Here is a 21,826-nt window from a genome sequence, read left to right on the forward strand (position 1 = left end):
AGATCTGGGGTGTTGGGAGGGAAAGTGGTGCTTGAGATTAGTTAAATATTTTATTAGGTTGTTTTATTAAGCCGTAAGCCTGGAGTGACCATTGTGGCCATTGATGCAAAGTCCTGCGTTAATTGAAGCATTGAATTTTCCTGAAATATTTTTTGCTTGACCTGGCAAATATATTTTTAGAACAACACTAAACCCCAATGCTGGAGTTAGTTCTGTGTTTCCTTTCTCATGCAGAAATATGCACGTTACACTTATCATGAGGACTCCAGCCTCCAATTTTATTTACTTCTGTACAAAAGCAAACAGTTCTTCAGGTAACCTTCAGAGATCCTGCTTCAGGCCAAGCTTGGAGCCACACACACACTCCTGACCTGACTTAAAGGAACAGCTCTTGGCTTTGACTCTGCAAGGAGTAACTTACATGAGCTGTACTCCAACCAACTTCCTTTGAAACTCATGAAGCTACTTTATTTTAGGGAAAAAAAAAATATTAAAAACAAAGACCAAGAGATTATTAAAACCAAGACGAATTGCAGCTTTTCAAGCTTGACTTCCTCTGAAATTCACACCTTCATTTGTGTTGCCTTTTGCAACCATTAAGCACTGCCGTGCCTCCTTTAGAAAGAGCTTTAATATGCTAAATCTCTCTTTTGCTCTACCTGAACCTGTCAGCTGGAAGAACAGACAGACCAAACCCTATCCCCACGTTTGTGCTGCTTTTCCCTCTTCCTGGAATTGCTAAAAGAAGGCAGCAGGCAGGATGGGGTTAATTAGATGTGCAGCTCTCTTGCAAATGAATGAACTCTGCACAGAGTTACTAATTGGGGAAGTAATTCAGTTTGCTTTGATTTCTCTGAGTCATACACGGAAGGGGAATTTACTGCTCTTCACTAGAGGCCTCTTCCTCCAGCAAGGAAAGAATGGCAAATTTCAGTTTAATGGGAGAAGGAGCTTCTCTCTCTCACATCTTCTACAGAGCTGGACTGATCTTTGCCTCACCAGGAGACTGATAATGGAAAAAATACATGTATGGAGAGGAGATTCCACTGCAGGGGAGAGAAACTGGGAAGACCAAGTGTGACCGTGTTCACAGGGGTTCTTGGATGAGGGAAGAGATGAGGATCTGACTCCATGTTTCAGAAGGCTGATTTATTATTTTATGATATATATTACACTAAAACTATACTAAAAGAATAGAAGAAAGGATTTCATCAGAAGGCTAGCCAAGAATAGAAAAGGAAAGAATGATAACAAAGGTTTGTGGCTCAGACTCTCTGTCCGAGCCAGCTGGGCTGTGATTGGCCATTAATTAGAAACAACCACATGAGTCCAATCACAGATGCACCTGTTGCATTCCACAGCAGCAGATAATCATTGTTTACATTTTGTTCCTGAGGCTTCTCAGCTTCTCAGGAGGAAAAATCCTAAGGAAAGGATTTTTCATAAAAGATGTCTGCAACAACAAAGTGCTACAGAAACTTCCTAGAAGAAATTCAGTGCTGTCCTCACTTCATTGGTACCTCTGAAATAATAATCAAAAGTACATATTTTACCTACCAGTCATGCTCCTGGTGGAACCCCACCTGCACTTCAGTAGCTTCTCCTTGTTTGGAGACACCTTCCTAAATTTCTACAGGTGTTTTACATTCCCACTAGCTAAATCTACCAATTCTGGCTAGGAGGAAGAGGAGAATAGTATTTAAAGGAGTTGTGTTGTTAGCGTTCAAAACCACATAATCACGGGGGATTATATGCGGTGCTTTTTATTAAGAGCTCTGGGAATCGGGGTATATTCAACCCAAATCTGATTCCGACCATGCATCCGAAATGATCATGTTTTTATACTCTATCGTTATACAACTTTCATGTTAATTATTAAACTTATATTGTTCTATTGTATACATAAATTTAGCCCCTCTCTGAATTTCCAACATAGTTTCTCACTATTCTTCTTATGGTTATGTAATGATTACATTTAATTACTAAACAACCATCACATCTAACAATTATATAATTTATCATACTGCTTACGCAGGTGCAGTTGATCTGGGAAAGCACAAAGCCGAACATTTTAGATTCTATCTTTAACTTTTTCCAGGGCTCCACTATCAGTGTGTACCTGGGACAGCCCAGTCGCTTCTCCTACTGTCACATCTCATCTACAAAACCTGGAAGAAGCTCGTTTATCCATGGTGTTTCAGTACTATGAGACCCGTGCTCTAAATTGGCAGCTTTGTCACCTTCCCCCAGAGCAGGAGAGCCCAGAGAAAGTTGGTTTTCCTTGGGGCTGAGCTGGGAGCTCTGATGGAAGCCATTCCTCTGCCTTTGGCTCACCCCAAGGGTGGCACTCCCAGGGCTCCGTGCAGCTGGAGCTGCTCCCACAGCAGCCTGTGGCAGACAGAAACACACATTAGAGACGTTTTACACATATTACAGCTATTTTACACACATTACAGCTGTTTTAAACGCATTACAGCTGGTTTGCACTCATTAGAGCTGTTTTACACACAGCAGAATTGGTTTACACATATTGGAGCAGTTTTTACACACATTAGGAGCAGTTTTACACACATTGGAGCAGTTTCACACACATTACAGCTGTTTTATACACCTTACAGCTGTTTTACACATATTAGAGCTCTTTTACACACATTAGAGCTGTTTTACACACATTATAGCTATTTTACACACAGCAGAGCAGTTTTACACCCATTACAGCTGTTTTATACGCCTTACAGCAGTTTTACACACATTACAGCAGTTTTACACCCATTACAGCGGTTTCACGCACATTACAGCAGTTTTACACACATTGGAGCTGCTTCACACACAGCAGAATTGGTTTACACATATTGGAGCAGTTTTACACACATTACAGCTATTTTGGACACATTAGAGCAGTTTTACACACATTATGGTTGTTTTGCACCCATTACAGCTGTTTTACACACAGCAGAGTTGTTTTGCACACATTACATCTATTTCATACCCATTACAGCTGTTTTACACATATTACAGCTATTTTGCACACATTACCACTGTTTCACACACATTACAGCTGTTTTACACACATTACAGCTGTTTCACACACATTAGAGCTGTTTCACACACATTATAGCTGTCTTACACACATTAGAGCTGTTTCACACACATTAGAGCGGTTTCACACACATTACAGCTGTTTTACACACATTAGAGCTGTTTCACACACAGCAGAGCCCCCTCCTTGCAGGCAAATATCCAATTTCCACAAGCCCCAGCCTGCAGTGAGTGATTTGCTCTCCAGGAATCTCCCCCAGCCAGATGTTCACCTCCTTACTTGTTGGACAGATCCCTGGCTGCTTCCCATCTTTCTTTTCCTGGAGATTTCTGGGTTCCAGTGGCACACCAGGCTGTCATTCTGAACACTGTAGTTCTTGTTCCCAAGGAGCCAGTAGGTTTTCATTTTCCCTTTGCCCTGGACAAGAAAAAGAGAGAGGAGAAAAAGCTGTTTTCATGTGACATGAAGCAGAGCAGGGATCATCATAGCCAGAGCTACTCCCTGTCCTGCATTTGTTATCTCTCCTTCTCTCATAAGTGGCTGCTGATTAGGGAAAGAATTATAATTTTCATCTATTTTATATATTTTTATACATTTTTATTTTTATTTGTTTTTAAATTATAAATTATAAATTATTATAATTTACTATATTTGTTATATTATTTATATTTATATTGTTATTTATATTTAATTATTATTTTAATATATATTATAAAATATATATTATATATTATATATTATATATCTATATATTATATATAGATATTATATATAATATATATAAAATATATAATGTATATAATATATATAATATATATAATACATATAATATCTATTATATATTATATATAATATAATATTTTATTATTTGTATTATTTATATTTATATTACATTAATATTTATTTATACTATTATTTATTATTTACATAAATATATAAAATATATATAATCTATAAATATATATTTTTATATATTATTTATTTATAAAATTATTATAACCTATTATATTTGTTATATTATTTATGAATTCAATTATAAAATATAATTAAATTATAAATTATAATATAATTTATGAGCAGTTTGAGTGCTAATCTCTTCTGCTCAGAGGTCACTGCCTTGCAGGTCACTGGCAGTGTTGCTAAGGGTTTAAAATAAGCTTTAACACTTTGTTAAAGGGTTTGACTGTGTCTTTGACTGAATCCTCACACTTTGGGCCACATTCCTGTGGTTCCATGCAGGTGCAGACACAGCAGGCATATTTCAAAGCACACAGAACACTTTTTCTTCAACTTTGAGGAGTATTTGTGCAGCCACTTCCAATTGAATTAGCTAAAGAACCTTGGGGACACAGTTAAAAGTTGATGTGCTCTTCACAGAAGAGCAGTGGCCAGACCTATAATCCCCTCCCTATCCCATTAAATGCCTTTATTGTTGTAAAGTTACAGAAAATCTGTTACCTTGACTTCAATTTCTCCTCTCAGCTCAATTTCATAGGCATCATCTGTGAGAAGGGCTTCGTAGGTAGCAGAACTGATGTGGATCTTCTGTGCTAGGATTCAGAGCAGAGCAGGAATTGATGATTCCCTGGATCCCAGAGAAAACACAATCCTACCTTCTTGCCTGTTCCTGTGTCATCATAAAAAACATGCAGTTCTCTTGAATAAAGCCTTCTTTACTCTTTCTACAATCCTGCCTCTCATCTGTTCCTCTGTCACTATAAAAACCGTGTGGTTCTCTTGAATAAACCCTTCTTTGCTCCTTCTACAATCCTGCCTGTTCCTGTGCCATTCTCAGCCCTCAGTGACTCTCCTTCTCCTCCACAGACCTTATTTCCCACTTGGCTGTGCCTGATGTGAGGGTGTTGGGGATTCCCTTGCCCTGCAGAGCCCCGGAGGTGCAGAGGGCAGGTGTGGGTCTGGCTGGAGGGGGGTCCTGCCCAGGCACTTACGCAGGCTGGTGGATTCCATGCGGGAGGCCGTGTTCACAGTGTCCCCAAAGAGGCAGTAACGAGGCATCTTGTACCCCACCACTCCAGCCACACAGGCTCCTGGGAAAACACGAGAGACCCCAAAAAGGAGCAAGTGGTAAGAAGCAGTGAGAAGTAAGTGCAGGGCAGTGTCAAATGCCAGCGCCTCTGCCAGTCACTCTGCATCCTCTGAGAGATTCTGTGCATCTGGGGCCTGGCTGCACAGCATTCATTTGGTGAGAGAAGTCTCAATTTGATTAATGTCCTGGATTGCCAAGCAAATTGTATTCTATTTGCCATCTAGATGGCAGTTGTCTTCTAAGTGGGCAGTTTTCCTTATCTCTTCCACAATCTCCTTATCTCTTCAACAATCTCCAGATGTCTCTTTCCCTCCAGGGAGACATCTGCTGAGAATGGGCTATTGAATGTCACTGCATGACTGATAAGAGCAATGGGAAATGCTCTGTCCAGAGGGAGGAGCCAAGCATTCCTACCTGGATATAATCTGGAGATTCTGGAACACCAGGTGTGGGAAGCAATTTAGTACTGGTAATATTACCACCAATTGTCCTGGTTTGGAAAGACAGGTGTCTGCTAAGGAAGGCAGGAGCCTCCCCTGAAATGGAAAATGTAAACCCCCTCTGGATTGCTATGAATTTGAAATTAAGGGGCTCTCAGGCAAAAATATGGGAGAAGGGAATAACAGTTCTTTAATAGGGAAGAAACTAAATAGATAAAATAAACAATGCAGTAAAACAAAACAGCACTGACGAAGTCAGAACCCAACCTGACACCCTGTGGGTCAGGCTGTTGGCAGCAGTCCCATTGGAATTGTGGCTCAGCCCTCCTGCAGTGTCAGGGCTGGTTCTGCTGGAGCAGGGATCCTGGAGAAAGGTGCAGTCTCTTCCTCCGAAGATCCAGTGGAAGAGGCAGCTGCTGTTCCTCTGGGAAATCCAGTGGAAATCTATCTAGTTGTGCTGGTGTTCCAGAATCTCCAGATTATATCCAGGTGGGAATGCTTGGCTCCTCCCTCTGGGCTCACATCTCCCAGTGGGATGCTGCAGTTCTTATCAGCCATGGAGGGACATTAAATAGCTCTTATCAGCAGATGTCTCCGCAGTTGTGGAAGAGATAAGGAAAACTGCCCACCTAACAGAAGACAACTGCCATACAGATGGCAAACAGGACACAATTTGCTTGGCAGGCCACGACATTCTAACTGACTGTGCCCGGTTGTGTTTTCCTGCTGCCCTCACCCCAGCCCTGTGTTACCTGTGTGGATCCCAGCCCTGAGCTCCAGCCTGCCCCGTGGCATGTGAGGGATCACCACCTGCCTCACAGCTGCCACCAGGTCCAGGGACATCTTGGCGATCTCGTCGGCGTGCCTGCTGCCATTCCTCTCTGGCAGGCCACTCACCACCATGTAGGCATCCCCAATGGTTTCCACCTGGTAGGAAGGGACAGTGACACTAAGTGGCAGGCACTGAGCTTGATAGGATAGGGATAAAATGTTTTTAAAATCATGGAATATTCAGGGGAGTTGGAAAGTGTGACGGTGTTCACAGGGGTCTTAGGATGAGGGAAGAGATGAGGATCTGACTCCATGTTTCAGAAGGCTTGATTTATTATTTTATGATATATATTACATTAAAACTATACTAAAAGAATAGAAGAAAGGATTTCATTTTCCTCCATAAAAGAATGCAAAACAATAAGTTATTTATATAAAGTGTGTGAGAAAATTAATTACAAAAACATAAACATCAAAAAACTTAGAAAAACTTAAAAAATCAAAGCAACACTCGCCAAAATGTGGTGTAGGATGGCAGGTCTTGTGTTTCATGGATTTGAACTCCTGGCCTGGGGTATTTGGTACTCAGCAGAAAACAGAGTAAGAAAGATTTCAGCAGTTTGCAGATCCCTCTCCTGTGGGCTTGTACTCACCTTGTACACATCATAAGACTCAATCCTGGTGTCAAAGCAGACGTAGAGGTTGTTGAGCATCTCCACCACTTGCAGGGGAGTACAGGAGGCAGCAATGCTTGTGAAGCCCACGACGTCAGAGAAAAAGATGGTCACCTGTCACAGGAGAAGGAGAGCATGAGGAGTCTGGGGATTTGTGAAATCTTGAGCCTAAGCCAGAGCCTGCACCAGTTTTGCACAGCTCAGTAAAAACAATCCTAAATTAACAAGTTCTGACTCTCAATTTTTCTCTACTACTTTGAAAGATAAAATTATTCTTATCTCCAAAGCTTAGCACCTGCACTTCTGTGAATACCTCATTTGACTAAAAGTCAAATGCTTTGAATCTTGTGAGTAGCGATCAAGAGACTTCTTGTAGAAGTAGGGTCTCATTTTCCTTTAAAAGTGATTTAAACTGTGATAGGGATAAAACTAGATACCAAAGAACCCTGTGAAATAAAATCTCAGTTGCTGGCTCCGCTCTTGTTGAATTAGAAAGTATTAAATGGGTTTTGTTTCATTTTCAAATGGTGTTTGTCATGATCAAGTAATTTACAGAAAAAAAATCACAAAAAACAATCAAATATAAAAGAAAGAATAGAATTGAGGAAGAGAAATGTGTGCTGCAGCTGTTGGCAAAGAATTTTCTTCTCTGTGCTGTCTGAATTGTGTCAGTGTTTAAACTCAAATCATCCTTGCTAATACCAATTAATCTGGAGGAGCCACCTTTTCACTCTGCCTTGCTTCAGCACTTTTGATGTCATGACTATTGTGGATTATAATTAATTGTGCAATTACAGGTTGTTGTTTTGATAATGATGCCTACAGATTAAATGCAGACATTTAGCACACATATGAAAGTAAGGGGGTGTCCAGGGAAAAAGACAGAATAGAATTGCAATTATTGTAGCAGGAGGATTCAGGGCACAGCTGCTAAATTCAACACTGACAGCAGCAATTCTTTTATTCTTGATATTTTATAAGGAGGAGATTATTTCTTTCTCCTATGAGCTCATGATCCAGTGGTGCTGGCTGTTGTGGGAGGCTCCTAAACACCAGGACAATTTGCCAGTACAGGATGTTTGGTGTCCAAAGCTATGAATTTGGAAATCTCAACTCTTCTTCCTTCCCCACCAGCCTGGAGGCTCCATGGCAGGCTGCACAGCTCTTTCCAAAAGCCATTGGGAATATTTGGATTTCCATCCACGCCGACTCCGGCTGCAGCCCCAGGATGCTCAGAACTGTGACAAGGTAGGTGCTGTTTTAGGGGAATAAATACTTTTCTACCCTTGGTGGCAACATCCTTTGCATTTTCTCACCTGGTCATAGCTTTCTGCCTCAACCTTTTGGCATTTCCTGAGCTGCTTGGCCACAGACTTTGGCAGCATCTGGTGCAGGAGGTCCTCAGCCAGGCGCCTCTCCCTTTTCAGGTCCTCTGTCTTTTCCTTGAGGTTCCTGGCATAATTGTGGATCCAATCTGTCATCTGCTTGAAGGACACCAGCACAATGGGGTAAATGAGGCAGGCAACCACCAGCAGACTGATCTTGAGGCTGGTTGTGGACAGGATTTCCCTGGATTTCCTGAGCAGCTTTCCCTGCCCCTCCTGCAGCACACAGCTCTGTGCACGATGCAATCCCCTCGCCGTGGCTTCCAGGGACACAAAATCACCCAGGGATGGGCTAAAGGAAGGGATTCCTTCATAATGGGTGAAATGCAGGGACAGATTGACGTTGTCTGTCCAGCACTTATGTGCAGTCTCTGAGGAGAAGAGAGCATAGCTCAGGGTGGCAAAGTGCTGGTGCAGAGTGGTTTGGAGGCTCACAGGGGCTGGCACTGGCTGGGATTTGAGCACAGCTTCTCTGATTTGGAGCAAGAGTTTGAAGGCCACCGTGTCTGCCCAGTCAGGATTGTGTCTCATGGCTTGGACATCCTCATGGCGACTCCTGAAACGCTCCAGCAGCTCAGAGATGGCTCTGGACAGCACCTGCCTGGCCTCAGCACCCCCTGATATATTCAATTTGTGACTCAGGGCAGCTGTGTAAAACCTGCAGATGGAGATTTTCTCCTCCTTGCACTGGCAATCCTCACAGTACAGCTGTGCTTCACTTGCCATGCAGAGGGAGTTTAAATTGCCCAAAAGGTGAGGATGGGATGATGTGTTCCTTGCTGGGATGGGATGATCTGCTGCTGGGAGCAGCCAGCTGTGCCTCTCCTCCTGCAGGACAGAGATGAGGTGAGCAGCCCACAGCTTTTCACAGGAGGCAAGCTCCTCAAGGGCTTTGCATGTGGTTTTCCACATTTCCAAGCTGTTGCTCAAATCGAAAGAAATGGCCCCGAGGAGGCTGCAGAGAGACACCATGCAGGCTGTCAAAATCCTTTGAACTGTTTTTCTACCACCAGCATTGGAAGAGGGAAAACACCTGAAAAAAAAAGAATTAAAAAAAATATTTAAAGAAACCAGTGGCATTGTCTGATCTTAAGAGTGTTTCTTCCAGCTCCTGCAACCACAACTGTGTTTTTTTATATATCACTAACAGTGATATTTAACAATTTCAATGCATTCTGAAACAAAGCAAAAGGTTTGTGCCAGCGTGGCAGCTCACAGTGCCCACTCTGAGCTGAATGACTAAAAAAGGAGCTGAGTTCTTCACCTGAATGACTAAAAAAGGCACAGCAGGGCCATGGGGGAGACAGGTCTGCCCTCAGAGCTGGCTCTTGCTGTAAGAATCCACATCTGGAGGGGCTGTTCGGGGGGAAAAGGAGAAGAACGTGTGGCGATAGGATGCAAATAATGTGAACAGCGCAAATTACCAAACACCCAGCGCCAACAACTAAATAACTATTTATTTATAACAGTGCCGTACAAATACAACAGCTTGCCCTTGCTAGATCCGAGATGCCAGGAGTAAAAGCTCTCTGTAACAGCATCACACTCACCTGCAGGGACCCACGGGCTGCTCTGCTGCCTTCCCTGCGGGCATCCCCAGCTCCAGCAGTGCCACCCCAGCCTCAGGCTCCTGCAGTGCCTCCCTGCACCTCCTCCCGAGCCCCTGCAGGTGTTTTTGGTGATGCTCTGACCCTTCCCCCTGCCCACCCTCTGCAGAGGGGTGTCAGAACACAGGATATTCCTCTGGCTGCCCTGGGTGATTCCAGACCCTGGCAGGGGGCTCAGAGACCTTGGCATGGAGTCACAGACACCTGTGCCTTTGATTTTAAGCCATGGAAACAATTACCAGCTTTGTGTGAGGATTTACAAGCCACAAGAGTTTGAGAAGAGTTATAGTTAATTTGTCACAGGGTGAAAAAGTAGAATTTTGGGGTTTTAAAATGGGGGTTCAAGAGGCAAGATGGAGGAATCTGGGCGTGTCCTGTCCTCCTTCTTCTCCTTCTCCTTCTGTGATGGTGGCACTTCTGGATTGGTTTAGAGCAGAGGCAGAGTGTCTAACACAGGTGATAGGGGTTAGGAAAATTAACCCACAAACACCAGAGGTTTATGTCCAAAAAGGAGACAGAGGAGTCCCTTTCTGGCCTTATTCCAATAAAGGGAGAGGCCATGGGGCATTCCCTTGGGATCTCTCCAACTTTTGGAGGACCCAGTCTCCTTTTTATCCCAATTTCCCAGCCACATTTCCCTTCTCTCTTTCTCCATTGGCTGAGGTACTTGAGAGGTTCAGACTTCCCAAAACAACTGATACCAAAGATTTCTCTCTAATGTATAACCCTCCCTTTTCATTTTTAATTCTTATGGAATTTAGGGGTTTTTCTTCCCCATTGTTTCTTTCATCTTTCAATGTCTCATTTCATTTATCAGCAAACCTGATGTTTATTTGTAAAAGCAAATATCTTTTTCCATTCATCAATCAGTGGACTCCTTCCCATTGTTTCCTTTAGCTTCCAGATGATGGTTTTATCTACCAGCAGACCCACAGCTGGTTTGTAAAGACAAATCCACAATTCCTCTTATAGGTATTGGAAAATTATTGTAAATAAAGTACACCCAGTTCTTAGTATAAAAAGCTAACACCACCCCAAGGACAGGGACTGTGCCACAAACCAACGTGCCAAACAGATCTCAGCAGGACAGGGAAAATACCCAGTGTTATCCTCAGATATGGGCTCTGGGCTTGCCAACAGTCAGGAAAAAATGATAGAGACACATTTGTTTTTATCATGAGAAAAATGCAGTTTATTTAACTAGCATTTGGTTTAATAACTGTATTGGTAAAAGTGTAATTTCACAGGGTTTTTTGATCAAAGGTCATTTGGTATCTCTCATCCAGGTCTCAGTGGATTAGTTGGTTGCCATAACCTATAAAAATGTAAAACAATTGAAAAATCAGACCATGAGCTGCAGGAATTCGTGAACAGTATGTGCTGTGTCCAAGTCACAGGATTTAAATAAGTGAAATAAGACTTTTGCTTCTTAAAGTTCATATTAAATTAAAAGATGTTTGACATTCCAGACTTGAGCTGCATGTTCTACCCTTTAGGATGCAATTGCAACAATCAGTGCATTGATGAATGCAAATTTGAGCAATCACTTCTGAAATATATGGTCAATCTTTATGACTGCAACAAAGCTCTAGGATAAAGGGAGAATCCATTCCTACTACCAAAACTTATAATTTGATATCTGTTTCAGAGGAGGATCCTTTGAATTATTGAATCAGGAGAGACACAGCTCCCTTAGCAGGGGGCAGAAATCTCAGTGAGAGCCCCAGCACAGCCAGGTGTCTGAAATATATGGTAAATTTTTATGACTTACAACAAAGCTCTAGGATAAAGGGAGAATGCATTCCTACTACCAAAACTTATTTGAATAAGTGAAAAAATATTTGATATCTCTTTCAGAGGAGGATACTTTGAATTGGTAATGATTGAATCAGGAGTGACACTGCTCCCTTAGCCGGGGGCAGAAATCTCAGTGAGAGAGCCCCAGCACAGCCAGGTGTCTGAAATATATGGTAAATTTTTATGACTACAATATAGCTCTAGGATAAAGGGAGAATGCATTCCTACTACTAAAACTTATTTGAATAAATGAAAAAAAAATTTTTATCTGTTTCAGGGGAAGATACTTTGAATTGGTAATGGTTGAATCAGGAGTGACACAGCTCCCCTAGCCAGGGGCAGAAGTCCCAGTGAGGATTTCTGCCCAGCCAGGTGTGTGGATGTCACCCTGATTTTTAAGTTTTTGTGCAGCAGCTGCTCACCTGCTCGATCCAGCTGTTGTAGGCAGAGACCCTGGTGAACACAGAGGGTTTGTGGTAGTAGTTGCAGCTGATGGAGGAGCCAAAGCTGACGATGCCGTGCACTTCCCAGGTGCCATCAGCCCTCTGGCAGTTCAGCGGGCCACCAGAGTCACCCTGGCAGGAGGGGGAACAGAGTCAGAGTGTCAGCAGCTCCTCCGTGGGGTTGTTAACCTTTCCTTCCCATCAGGCCTGTTTGCTCAGTGTCAGCACATTTCTCCTCGCAGAGAAAAGCAAGGCGCGACTCTTCCCCAGGATATTTCTGGGTTTCACGTTCTCTGAACTTCAGAGAATGGAAAAACAATTCTTATCATTAGCTGTGCCTGTGTTTGTGCAAAAGTAGGATGCAATATGGAGATTGTTTACCCAAAGTGATGGTGCTTTGTTTCCTTGGCCTGTCAGGGCCAGGTGTGTGTGCGTGAGTCAGGACTGTCACTGACGAGATTCTGTGCAGAGTTAAGTGCTTAGCAAGTTCAGTTTAGATTTAATGTAATATAATATAGAATAATACAGCACAATAAAGTAATTAATTAGCCTTCTGATAAGATGGAGTCAGATGCATCATTCTCTCCCCTCATCAGGGATCCCTGTGATGGTGGTCACAGGGGTTTTCAGGGTGAGACAAGAGACGAGAATGTTGACTTCATGTTCAGAAGGCTTGATCTATTATTTTACGATATATGTACTACATTATAACTATATTAAAAAGAATAGAAAGAAAAGTTCTCAGAAGACTTGCTAAGCTAAGAATGGAAAAGAATGGATAACAAAGATCAGTGTCCCGGCAGAAAGCGAGAGCAGCTCTGCCGTGAGTGATCAGTAAATCCAAACATCTACAAGAGACTAATCATGGATCTATACCTGTTACATTCCACAGCAGCAGATAACCATTGTTTACACTTTGTTGCTGAAACTTCTCAGCTTCAGCAGGAAAAATCCTAACAAAAGGATTTTAATGAAAAGATGTCTGTGACAGATCCCAAACTCAATAATCCAAACCCAAGCCCTGAGAGTGGACTCACGCTGCAGCTGGAGATAACTCCATCCCCACCAGCACAAACCATGGTGGATTTCACAGTGGTTCCCCACCAGGAAGCGCTGGAGCAGGTGGCATAATTCACCACCAGCAGACGGCCTTGCTGCAGCTTGTCAGGAAGGGGCCCATTAGCTGAGAGAGAGCAGAAACACAGAGTCATGGTGGCAGCTGGCACTGAAGGGAGAATAAAACTGCTCTGCTAAATGGTGTCTGGGTACCATCACTCCAGGTAAGGCACTCCACAGGGGCTATATTAAAGGAGAAGCTGTTATAGGTATGAGTGTCCCTTAGCTCCATTCTTTCATATACACCTTCACTCACTAAAAATTTGCATTCCATTAAAAAACGTCTCATTGTTAGAGAAACAAAGAGCTGCTCTATTTTCAGGAGTTTGCAATTTACTTATCCCTCAAGGAATTGCCCCTGAGCCAAGATGACACCTCTGCTCAACTCTGAGATTTCCTTCACTTCACATCTATTCCCTTGTGTGCCTTCAGGCATTCATCAGGTGTGTTGGGATTAGCAAATGCACCTGTCTGCACACTACTAACATTTGCATTACAATAGATCCTAAAAGCTCAATAAAGGCCCCTCAGGTGCATTACCAGCTCTGTCACAAGGAAAATAAATTTCAAAAAGAAAAATCATAATGTGTGAGTGAAGTGGGGCCTAATATAATGAACAACCTCACTACACTGAGTTTTGAGGGGATGTTGAGCACCATTAACAATCTTTGCCATCAACCTCAGATGAGGAGGAGCTTCTGAAAGGTGTTTTTGGTTATTTCATGGTTTTGCAAATGGCCAAATACTCACTCTGCAGTCTTCCTCAGCCAGTGACATAGCAGGGAGTGTTGGAGGACAGGATGCTCTGGGCAGCGGGCAGGCAGGCCAGCTGGATCTTGTCACTCAGGGTGACGTGCTGAGAGAGCTTGATCAGAGCAATGTCGTACCTGTGGCCACATGCACACATTGGGGGAGAGAAAGGGAAGGTGAAAAGGTTTGAAAAATGGATTAAAACACAGCAGCCTGAGTACTCAGCAGTTACACAGCACCTGGCCTATGCCACCGTGGTATTTTCTGAAAAATCCCTTTGCCAGGATTGCTTCTCCTGGGAAGCTGAGAAGCCTCAGAGAAAAACGTAAATAATAATTGTCTGATTGCTGCTGCTGTGTTTGGCTGCTTTGGAATCTGGCCGGGGGTTCTTTACCAACAGGTGAATATTTGATTGGTTCCATGTAAATTGTTTTTAATTAATGACCAATCACAGTCCAGCTGTGTCAGACTCTGAGGAGTCAGTCACGAGCTTTCATTATCATTTCTGTTAATAATGGGAATGATTATTAACAAGAATGATAATTCTGATGTATCTTTCCCTTTCTTTAGTATAATTTTAGTATACATATAATATAATATAATATAATATAATATAATATAATATAATAATATTATATATTAATAATATACAATATTTATATATTATATTAATATGATATAATATCTGCCTTCTGAGAACATAGAGTCAGATTCTCATCTCTCACCTGATCCTAGGGACCTCACCAACACCACAGGCCTATTCCAAAGAGAAGCAAGGGAGCAAAGGGAGCAGTGCACAAACAGCAAATATTCCTGCACCCCAAAGCAATTCATGGCAAATTCATGGACTGGGAGGCTGTTCCCTGCAGAACTGGAAGAGAGCTGTCTTTTATAGTTTTTTTCACCAAAACCATGTTAGGACTCCAGTCTAAGGACTGGAACTGAGGGGATTTCTTTGTTACTGCCCTTAGCCTGCAGCAGGACACAGGGGTCCTTCAGCCACATGGATATTAGTGATCCATAACTCTGTATCTGCTGCTGGTAGGAGGGCTTCAAAGAGTGCTGTATAAAATACTTCATTCCCTTTCATTGTACAAGAGATATCATTGCATGTAACAGCTTCTGACCCAAGCGTGAACATGAAAATGGCTTCTGGAAACATTATTAATTAGTAAAAAATCAATATTGTTAATTGCTTTGTATTCTCTGAGGGGTAAGGTAGAAACTGGACATGAACAGGAGGCTCTAAACATGAATTTAATTACCATAACTCCAGATGGGTGGGATTCAGGCAGTTTGATTTTTACCCTCCACCTAAAAGCTGAAAAAATACCTTCCACCAGCTTACCCATTGGCAACATTATTTGAATTCCAGTTCCTATGGACAATGATCTTTGATGGAGAAACTGCAACTGATCCTGCTTCCGTAGCTGACAGGCTGTATTTTCCAATAAGCACTTTGTAGGTCATAGTAGAGCTGAGCAAGAAAAGGATGAACACTCAGTTATGTTATGCAGCTGCACCTTTGGCTCCTGGGAGATTCAATGAGAACACCCCTGACTGCAATCTCTCATCACTGGCAGGTTTGTCTGGAGCTGAGCCAGTGATTTGCTAAGGGCAAAGATTTTGTTCTGGACTTGATAATTATTTAATCTCTGAGCTGTCCTCTCAACTCCTGCTCAAGGCTTCTTTAATAAACTCAAAGTGCCTCTAATCTTTGCAATATTCAGCTCACATTCTTCAATACAGTAACAATTTGGACTTTTTAAAAATAGCTTCAATAATAAATAACTGTGTGACAGATATAATATGCAGGATTTATAATAACAATGTGCAACCAATCCTTCATGTTTCATATTATATATTTATAATATTTGCTACCAATTAATGTTACAATAACCCCAGAGCAAAATGGGGTTGTGTTTGTGAAAGCAGCTTTGATGATGCCATGACATTCCTGTACCTGATCATTTGTTTTCCACACAATATGAAGAGTTTACTGAAAATTACTGGTATATATTCAAAATATTTGTGATTATTTCTTCAGGGAGTGGATTGATTAGTTAACTTGTAGATCTCACTGACGTATATTACAGAAACAGCAACACAGCTGAATTTTAATAGCAACTTGAAAACAGAAAGATGTTTGTAGTTTGTTTATGGAAATGAAGAATATATATTTCAGGTAATTATATATTCTGGGGTTTTTTTCCCCTTTTACATTAAGAAAATAAAGAGATGTCATTCTCCTGACTTTTAATCAAAAGATATGATGCAAAACTCAGAGCTTTCAACTGGGAAAGGGAGAACTGACATTAATATGGTTTTCACTCATCTCTTCCTGCTCAAGTGCTGCTTCCTGGGTCAGATTTACGTTCATTTTACTCACCTGATGCAGTGGGCAGCTGTCATCACCCAGTTGGTAGCAATCAGGGTTCCCCCACAGGTGTGACTCCACTTGCCATTGGCATAGTATTGAAGGGAGACCTGGGATCAAGGAAACAAGTAAGGTTCAGGCTTTTACTTACTCATTTTTCATCACCGTGCTTTGTTCCTGCGCCCAGAACACAACTTGCTGATGGTGGAAAGCTTTGGAGTTCCCAGCTCCTGGCCACAGAAAGGTTTTCCCTCCTTCCCTGTCATCCAAAGCTTGATTTTTAAAATACATCTTGATTAAATAGCCCGAGTCTGCTTGACTTAAAAAGAGAGCCTGCATGACTGTCACAGCACATGCTGCAGTCAGTAGGGCCACAACACAGAATTTCAGAAGATTTAAACATTCTCCCGTGTCAGTGGGGCCACAATACAGAATTTCAGAAGATTTAAACATTCTCCCATGTCAGTGGGGCCACAATACAGAATTTCAGAAGATTTAAACATTCTCCCATGTCAGTGGGGCCACAATACAGAATTTCAGAAGATTTAAGCATTCTCCCACACAGAGTAACATCATTCCACATAATTCCACTTCAAGCATCTGCCCATACACAGTAACACCATGCCACATCAGAGAGCTTCAAGATTCTTGCTCTTTAGCCCAACCTTTTACCCCCCTCATGTCCATGCATTGCACCCCTCTGTTCCCTTGGGTGGTTTGTCAGTCCCTGGGCACTCCATGGCTCACTGCCTTCGCTGCTGCTCACCTGTTTTCAGGCAGCAGCCCCACCCCCAGTGACCACAAACTGTGCACCTGCACATTACCAGCAAAATTCAGCACATTCAGAGCTTTTTAAAGAAGATTGAGAAGTTTAGGATTGATCAGAACAGAAGAGACAAAAGGTGTCAGGCAAGATGCATCAAGTGGAAATTAAGAAGTGGTTTTGCTCAGTTCGGTTGTGCTGTGCAGACGCAGCACAGCCCCAGCAGTTGCAGGGAAAGCACAGAATCACCAACCTGCCAGGGCCAGCTGTATGGCCTTGCATTTTCCCCTCCAACAACTCTGGTCACAAGAGGTGGGTAGGAAGGAACCCCGCAGCCAAAGGGTAGAAGACACACAAACAGGATGAAAGAAGGTTTAGAAAAATATCTGTAACATATCCAATAGCACAGCACCCAGTTATTCTTTCAAGAAACCCTTGTAATGAACATCCTCTGCTGTATTTTTTCCTTTGAAGCAGAATGTTCAATTTGTCTAGAAAAGGAAAGCTGGTTTTAGATTTTAATTAACTTGATCATTTAAAATTAAAGCAGAAGTTGGGCAGGTACCTGCAGAGGCCAGAGCTAACACAGCAAAGAGGATTCCAAGCATGGTGCCAGTTGCTGGTGATGGAGGCTGCAGGCTCAGCTCCATGCCATTTTATACAGTGTCCTTTATCTCTGGAACACATGACTTTAAATGCAGAGCTATTCCAATATCAATAAAAAACTTGTATCAGTGTGGAATAATTATCTATGTACATAAAATCCTCATTTAGGTGGACCTTGGAGACAGGCTATACAAACAACTTGGTTAAAAATAATTCTAAATTAGATGCTTATTATCTGTAGCAGCTGTGTGCATTTCCATTGCCTTGAAATTTCATCACAAGGTGTCCACAGAAGGATAATGTTAAATTAATTATTCTAACACTTGGTGATATGTCAGCAGTAAGTGACTGATCTGTTGGGACAGCGATAGATTTGGATGTGTTGGGGTTGCATTCGTTGATATCTAGAGGCTCCCCTCCTACCTTAGTTTTTGTACAATTATACAACTCCTTGGGATTTGATTTTGGTTTGGGGTCTTGGTTTGCTTTTGTTTTGTTTTGTGTGCAACTGAATGGTATCTACCACATTGTACTGACTGAAAACCTGTATTTTCTTTCCAGATCAACTTGCAACGTGCTTCAGCACACCAGACTTCTTCAGCAAACCAGACTCCAACCACTTTGAAGTGGAACTTCAAGCTTTGAAGCAATACTTCAAGCCATACAAAGAAACAGCTGTCCATGAAGAAGCTGAAATCCTGGTATGCTGTGGTGAGTCAGACTCCATTCCTTTCCTATTTCCCTTTGTTCCCTGAAGAGAACAGGGTTCCCTGCAGCATTGCAAGTGAGCCTGTGCACCCCCAGAGCAGAACGATAAAACACTGTGAGCTTGCTAATGAGAAGAGCAAAACACTTCTACCCACAAATGACAAAACAGGCAAGAGCAGCATTTACACCACTCCAGAGATGCTGCCACAAAAAGAACTGTCCTAATTCATTACTGACATTTGAGATCAGTGACTAGATATCAATGCTTTCCCTTGTCCCTTTTTTCTTTTTGCTATTTCTTTTTACTTCTACTACAGGAATTTTCCATCCTCTGTTACCTTTACATCCACCAACCATTCTCTAAAATGTTTCTTTTAGGAGGGTTCATACAGTAATACATAAAATTATTTTAGTTTACATTTTCAGTTAATTACACACAGAAAACACATATTGACAAGTATTTTATTTAATCTTATAAAATATATGTAATGGTAGTTAAAACAAAGATTAGTTTATAAGAGACAAAGAACAGAGTTTTATTTATATTAATTTTTTGAAGATATACATTAAATAACTTTGTTGTTATTTTAAAGTTAATTTTATAGAGGTTTATTGTTGTTTGTTACATTTATTGTTTGGGAAAATTTTTGTTTGTATGGGAAACTTTTCTGCTTGTATGGGAAATTTTTCTGTAATGTTAATAAAACTTTAATTTAAGGTTTACATACTTTTTTAAAATTATTTTTAAAAAATTCTTTAACCTTATGGATTTTAACATTTATTTACTGTTTTTGTGAGATTTTGTGTACTCTTTGTGGTTTTATTTTTAAATTTTTTTACTTGAATGATAAAAACTTTTTGGACTGTTTTGTTCATTATTTGTTGAATATAACAGAGTATATAAGGTATTACTATTAATATTAGTATTAGAACACCTAATACGTAAAGACTTATTTTGTAAAGTTGTTTTAGTTAAGGTGTAAAATTCTAATTATGAAATAAATCATTTAACTAGGAACCTTTATTTTTTTTAATTTGGGATGTTAGATTCTTTAATTTTTGAATGCTTTTGTGAATGGATTTAGAATGATTAGATAAATTGATATAATACAATTTTTGTATTATATAAATTTGGAAAAAAAATTGGTTATTTGGAAAAAAAATTCCATCCCATAAACCAGGACACTCATAGAAAACCAACTTACTAGAATGGAAACAAGTATCATAATGCCAGTTTCACAACCAGAGTTGTGTTGCACACAGACACCAAACAAGGGATTCAAAAATGCTGAAATAAATCTAATGTTTAATGTCAGGATTAATAAGCAGCATAAAACCTGATTTCCAGAGCTTCCATTCAGCAGTAGATACTGTGCTGGATGAAAGATGCCTGGAGCACACATGTGGAAGGCAGGAACATAGAATGCTTTGCTGTTTTATCTGCTTCTCAAGAATGTATTTTCCTAACCAGACAATAGCACTTGAGGAAGCTGCATTTTGAATTGCAAATTGCATCAACCAAACCCTGTTCTGGCATCTTGTATTTATTATCTGACAAAAGCAGAAACCAGGATTAACAGTGCAGAATTGAGATACGAAATTTTTTTCCATTCATTTGTTGGCTCTTAGTGTTTGAATTTACAAGCTAAACTACATTATGTGCTCAGTTTAACTTCCATGTCACTGTCATTTTCATGAATTCCAACTAAAAGTATAAATTTCAGATGGTCAGTTACTATTTTAACTTGCTTTGTTTGTTGTGTGCTTGTAAATGTGGAATTTTGTTTAGTTCTTTAAGCATTTCTGCATTTCACAAATATAATCTGCTCTCTTGCATAGTGTAAATAGAGAAATGCTGTTTCTTTTTCCTCTTCTTCATGGAGGAATTCTGAAACACTTCTTTTGTTATGGAGGAAATTCTCTCAGGAATCATAATATATTTAATGTAAACAAATATAACTTTGTGCTCTCTTGCATGCTGTAAATAGAGAAATGCTGTTTCTTTTCCCCTTTCTTCATGGAGGAATTCTGAAACACTTCTTTTGTTATGGAGGAAATTCTCACAGGAATCCTAATATATTTAATATTAGACACTCTCAAAGCTGTTTTGTGTTTTGTTTTTTGTTCTGTTCATGCTTTATCCATCTTTTCCAGGCCTGAACAGTTTTCCTTGGGCTCCATGGGTGTCAGGCTGCTGGCAATTCTGCCAGGAAATATCAAAATGGCTCAGCCTCCAGCTGATACCATGTTGGCTTGGAAAGAGCCCCCTGGAAGCTCTTATCATCTTCATGCCAGATATCTCACAGAAACTAAGCAGCTCATGGAACTCTGGTGAGAAAGAGGAGATTCTGGTATGTTCTGTTAAAGCAAATAGAAAATATCTCCCTCAATACACAATGTACCTGTGTACAACTTAAATGAACTCTGTTGCTTCCTTATCTTTATTCCCTTGAAGGGCAGTAACTCTGCTGTACTAATTTGTAAATTGAATTTTCTGCAGAAAACTTAAGACATTGAAATCTGCTTTCCTGAGGGATGTTTTTCATCTGCAACCAGACAGTAACCCCTCTGAAAATCTGAAGTTAAATCCTGACCCAGTTTTATCTTGGGACCACCAACTGTGCCAAATATATTATTTGCTGGGTGGCTGTTAAATCTGCTGCTTGATGGTTCTCTGGGATTGTTTCTGTGTTCTTCAAAATAAAGCTTGGCCTTCATTCCTCAGGACAGAACAAGGTTATAATGAGCAAGAAAATGGAGATGAGCTTTACCTTGCGTGTTTTTGCCACTTGTTGTGCCTTCCAAATTGTCTTATATCCATTTATATATTATTTTCCACACTGTATTTGCAGTCAGTACTGGCCACAGATGTAACATAAGGCCCTGCTTATCTCAGCTGGGTGGGGAGCAACAGCAGGAGAGAACAGACACAAACCCAACAAAAACCCCAACCACACTTGAGCAGTCAGATTAGACTGAAAGATATTTATTTAGAAACAACAGCTTTGGTATTTTAAAACCAAACAACCTGTAAGTCACTAGAAAGTGGGGTGTCTTCCCCCATAGCCAAAACAAATCAATGCACAAAGTCTCAATAGGCTTAGAATAGGAAACCTGTAGGTCAGCATTTCCAAGTGCATATCCAGAAAACAATTTCATTAAATTGATTTTGCACTCTACAGTCATAAAGGCTGAAAAACCTGTTACCAGAACTTATTGACAGTTAAGACTGTTAGATATTGACAGTTCAATTGACTGTTACTGAAGTGGAGGAAAAATGAACATACTCCCCCTCCTCCCAA

The 21,826-nt window shown here is 40.9% G+C and overlaps 1 protein-coding gene across 1 annotated transcript; it reads right to left on the bottom strand.

The window, feature by feature from the left end:
• Positions 1-11,261: 11,261 nt before the first annotated feature.
• On the bottom strand, positions 11,262-17,818 carry LOC128947729 (chymotrypsin-like elastase family member 2A). The gene is given in 8 exon segments (XM_054292144.1): positions 11,262-11,279; positions 12,184-12,336; positions 13,242-13,387; positions 14,071-14,207; positions 15,419-15,547; positions 16,460-16,557; positions 17,464-17,552; positions 17,776-17,818. Coding segments are annotated over 8 exon segments (813 nt in total).
• Positions 17,819-21,826: the final 4,008 nt, after the last annotated feature.

The sequence above is a fragment of the Melozone crissalis genome, unplaced genomic scaffold (genome assembly GCF_028551555.1).
Source record: "Melozone crissalis strain CALT ecotype California unplaced genomic scaffold, PUWL_Pcris_2 ptg000107l_1, whole genome shotgun sequence".
NCBI classification, from domain to species: Eukaryota; Metazoa; Chordata; class Aves; order Passeriformes; family Passerellidae; genus Melozone; species Melozone crissalis.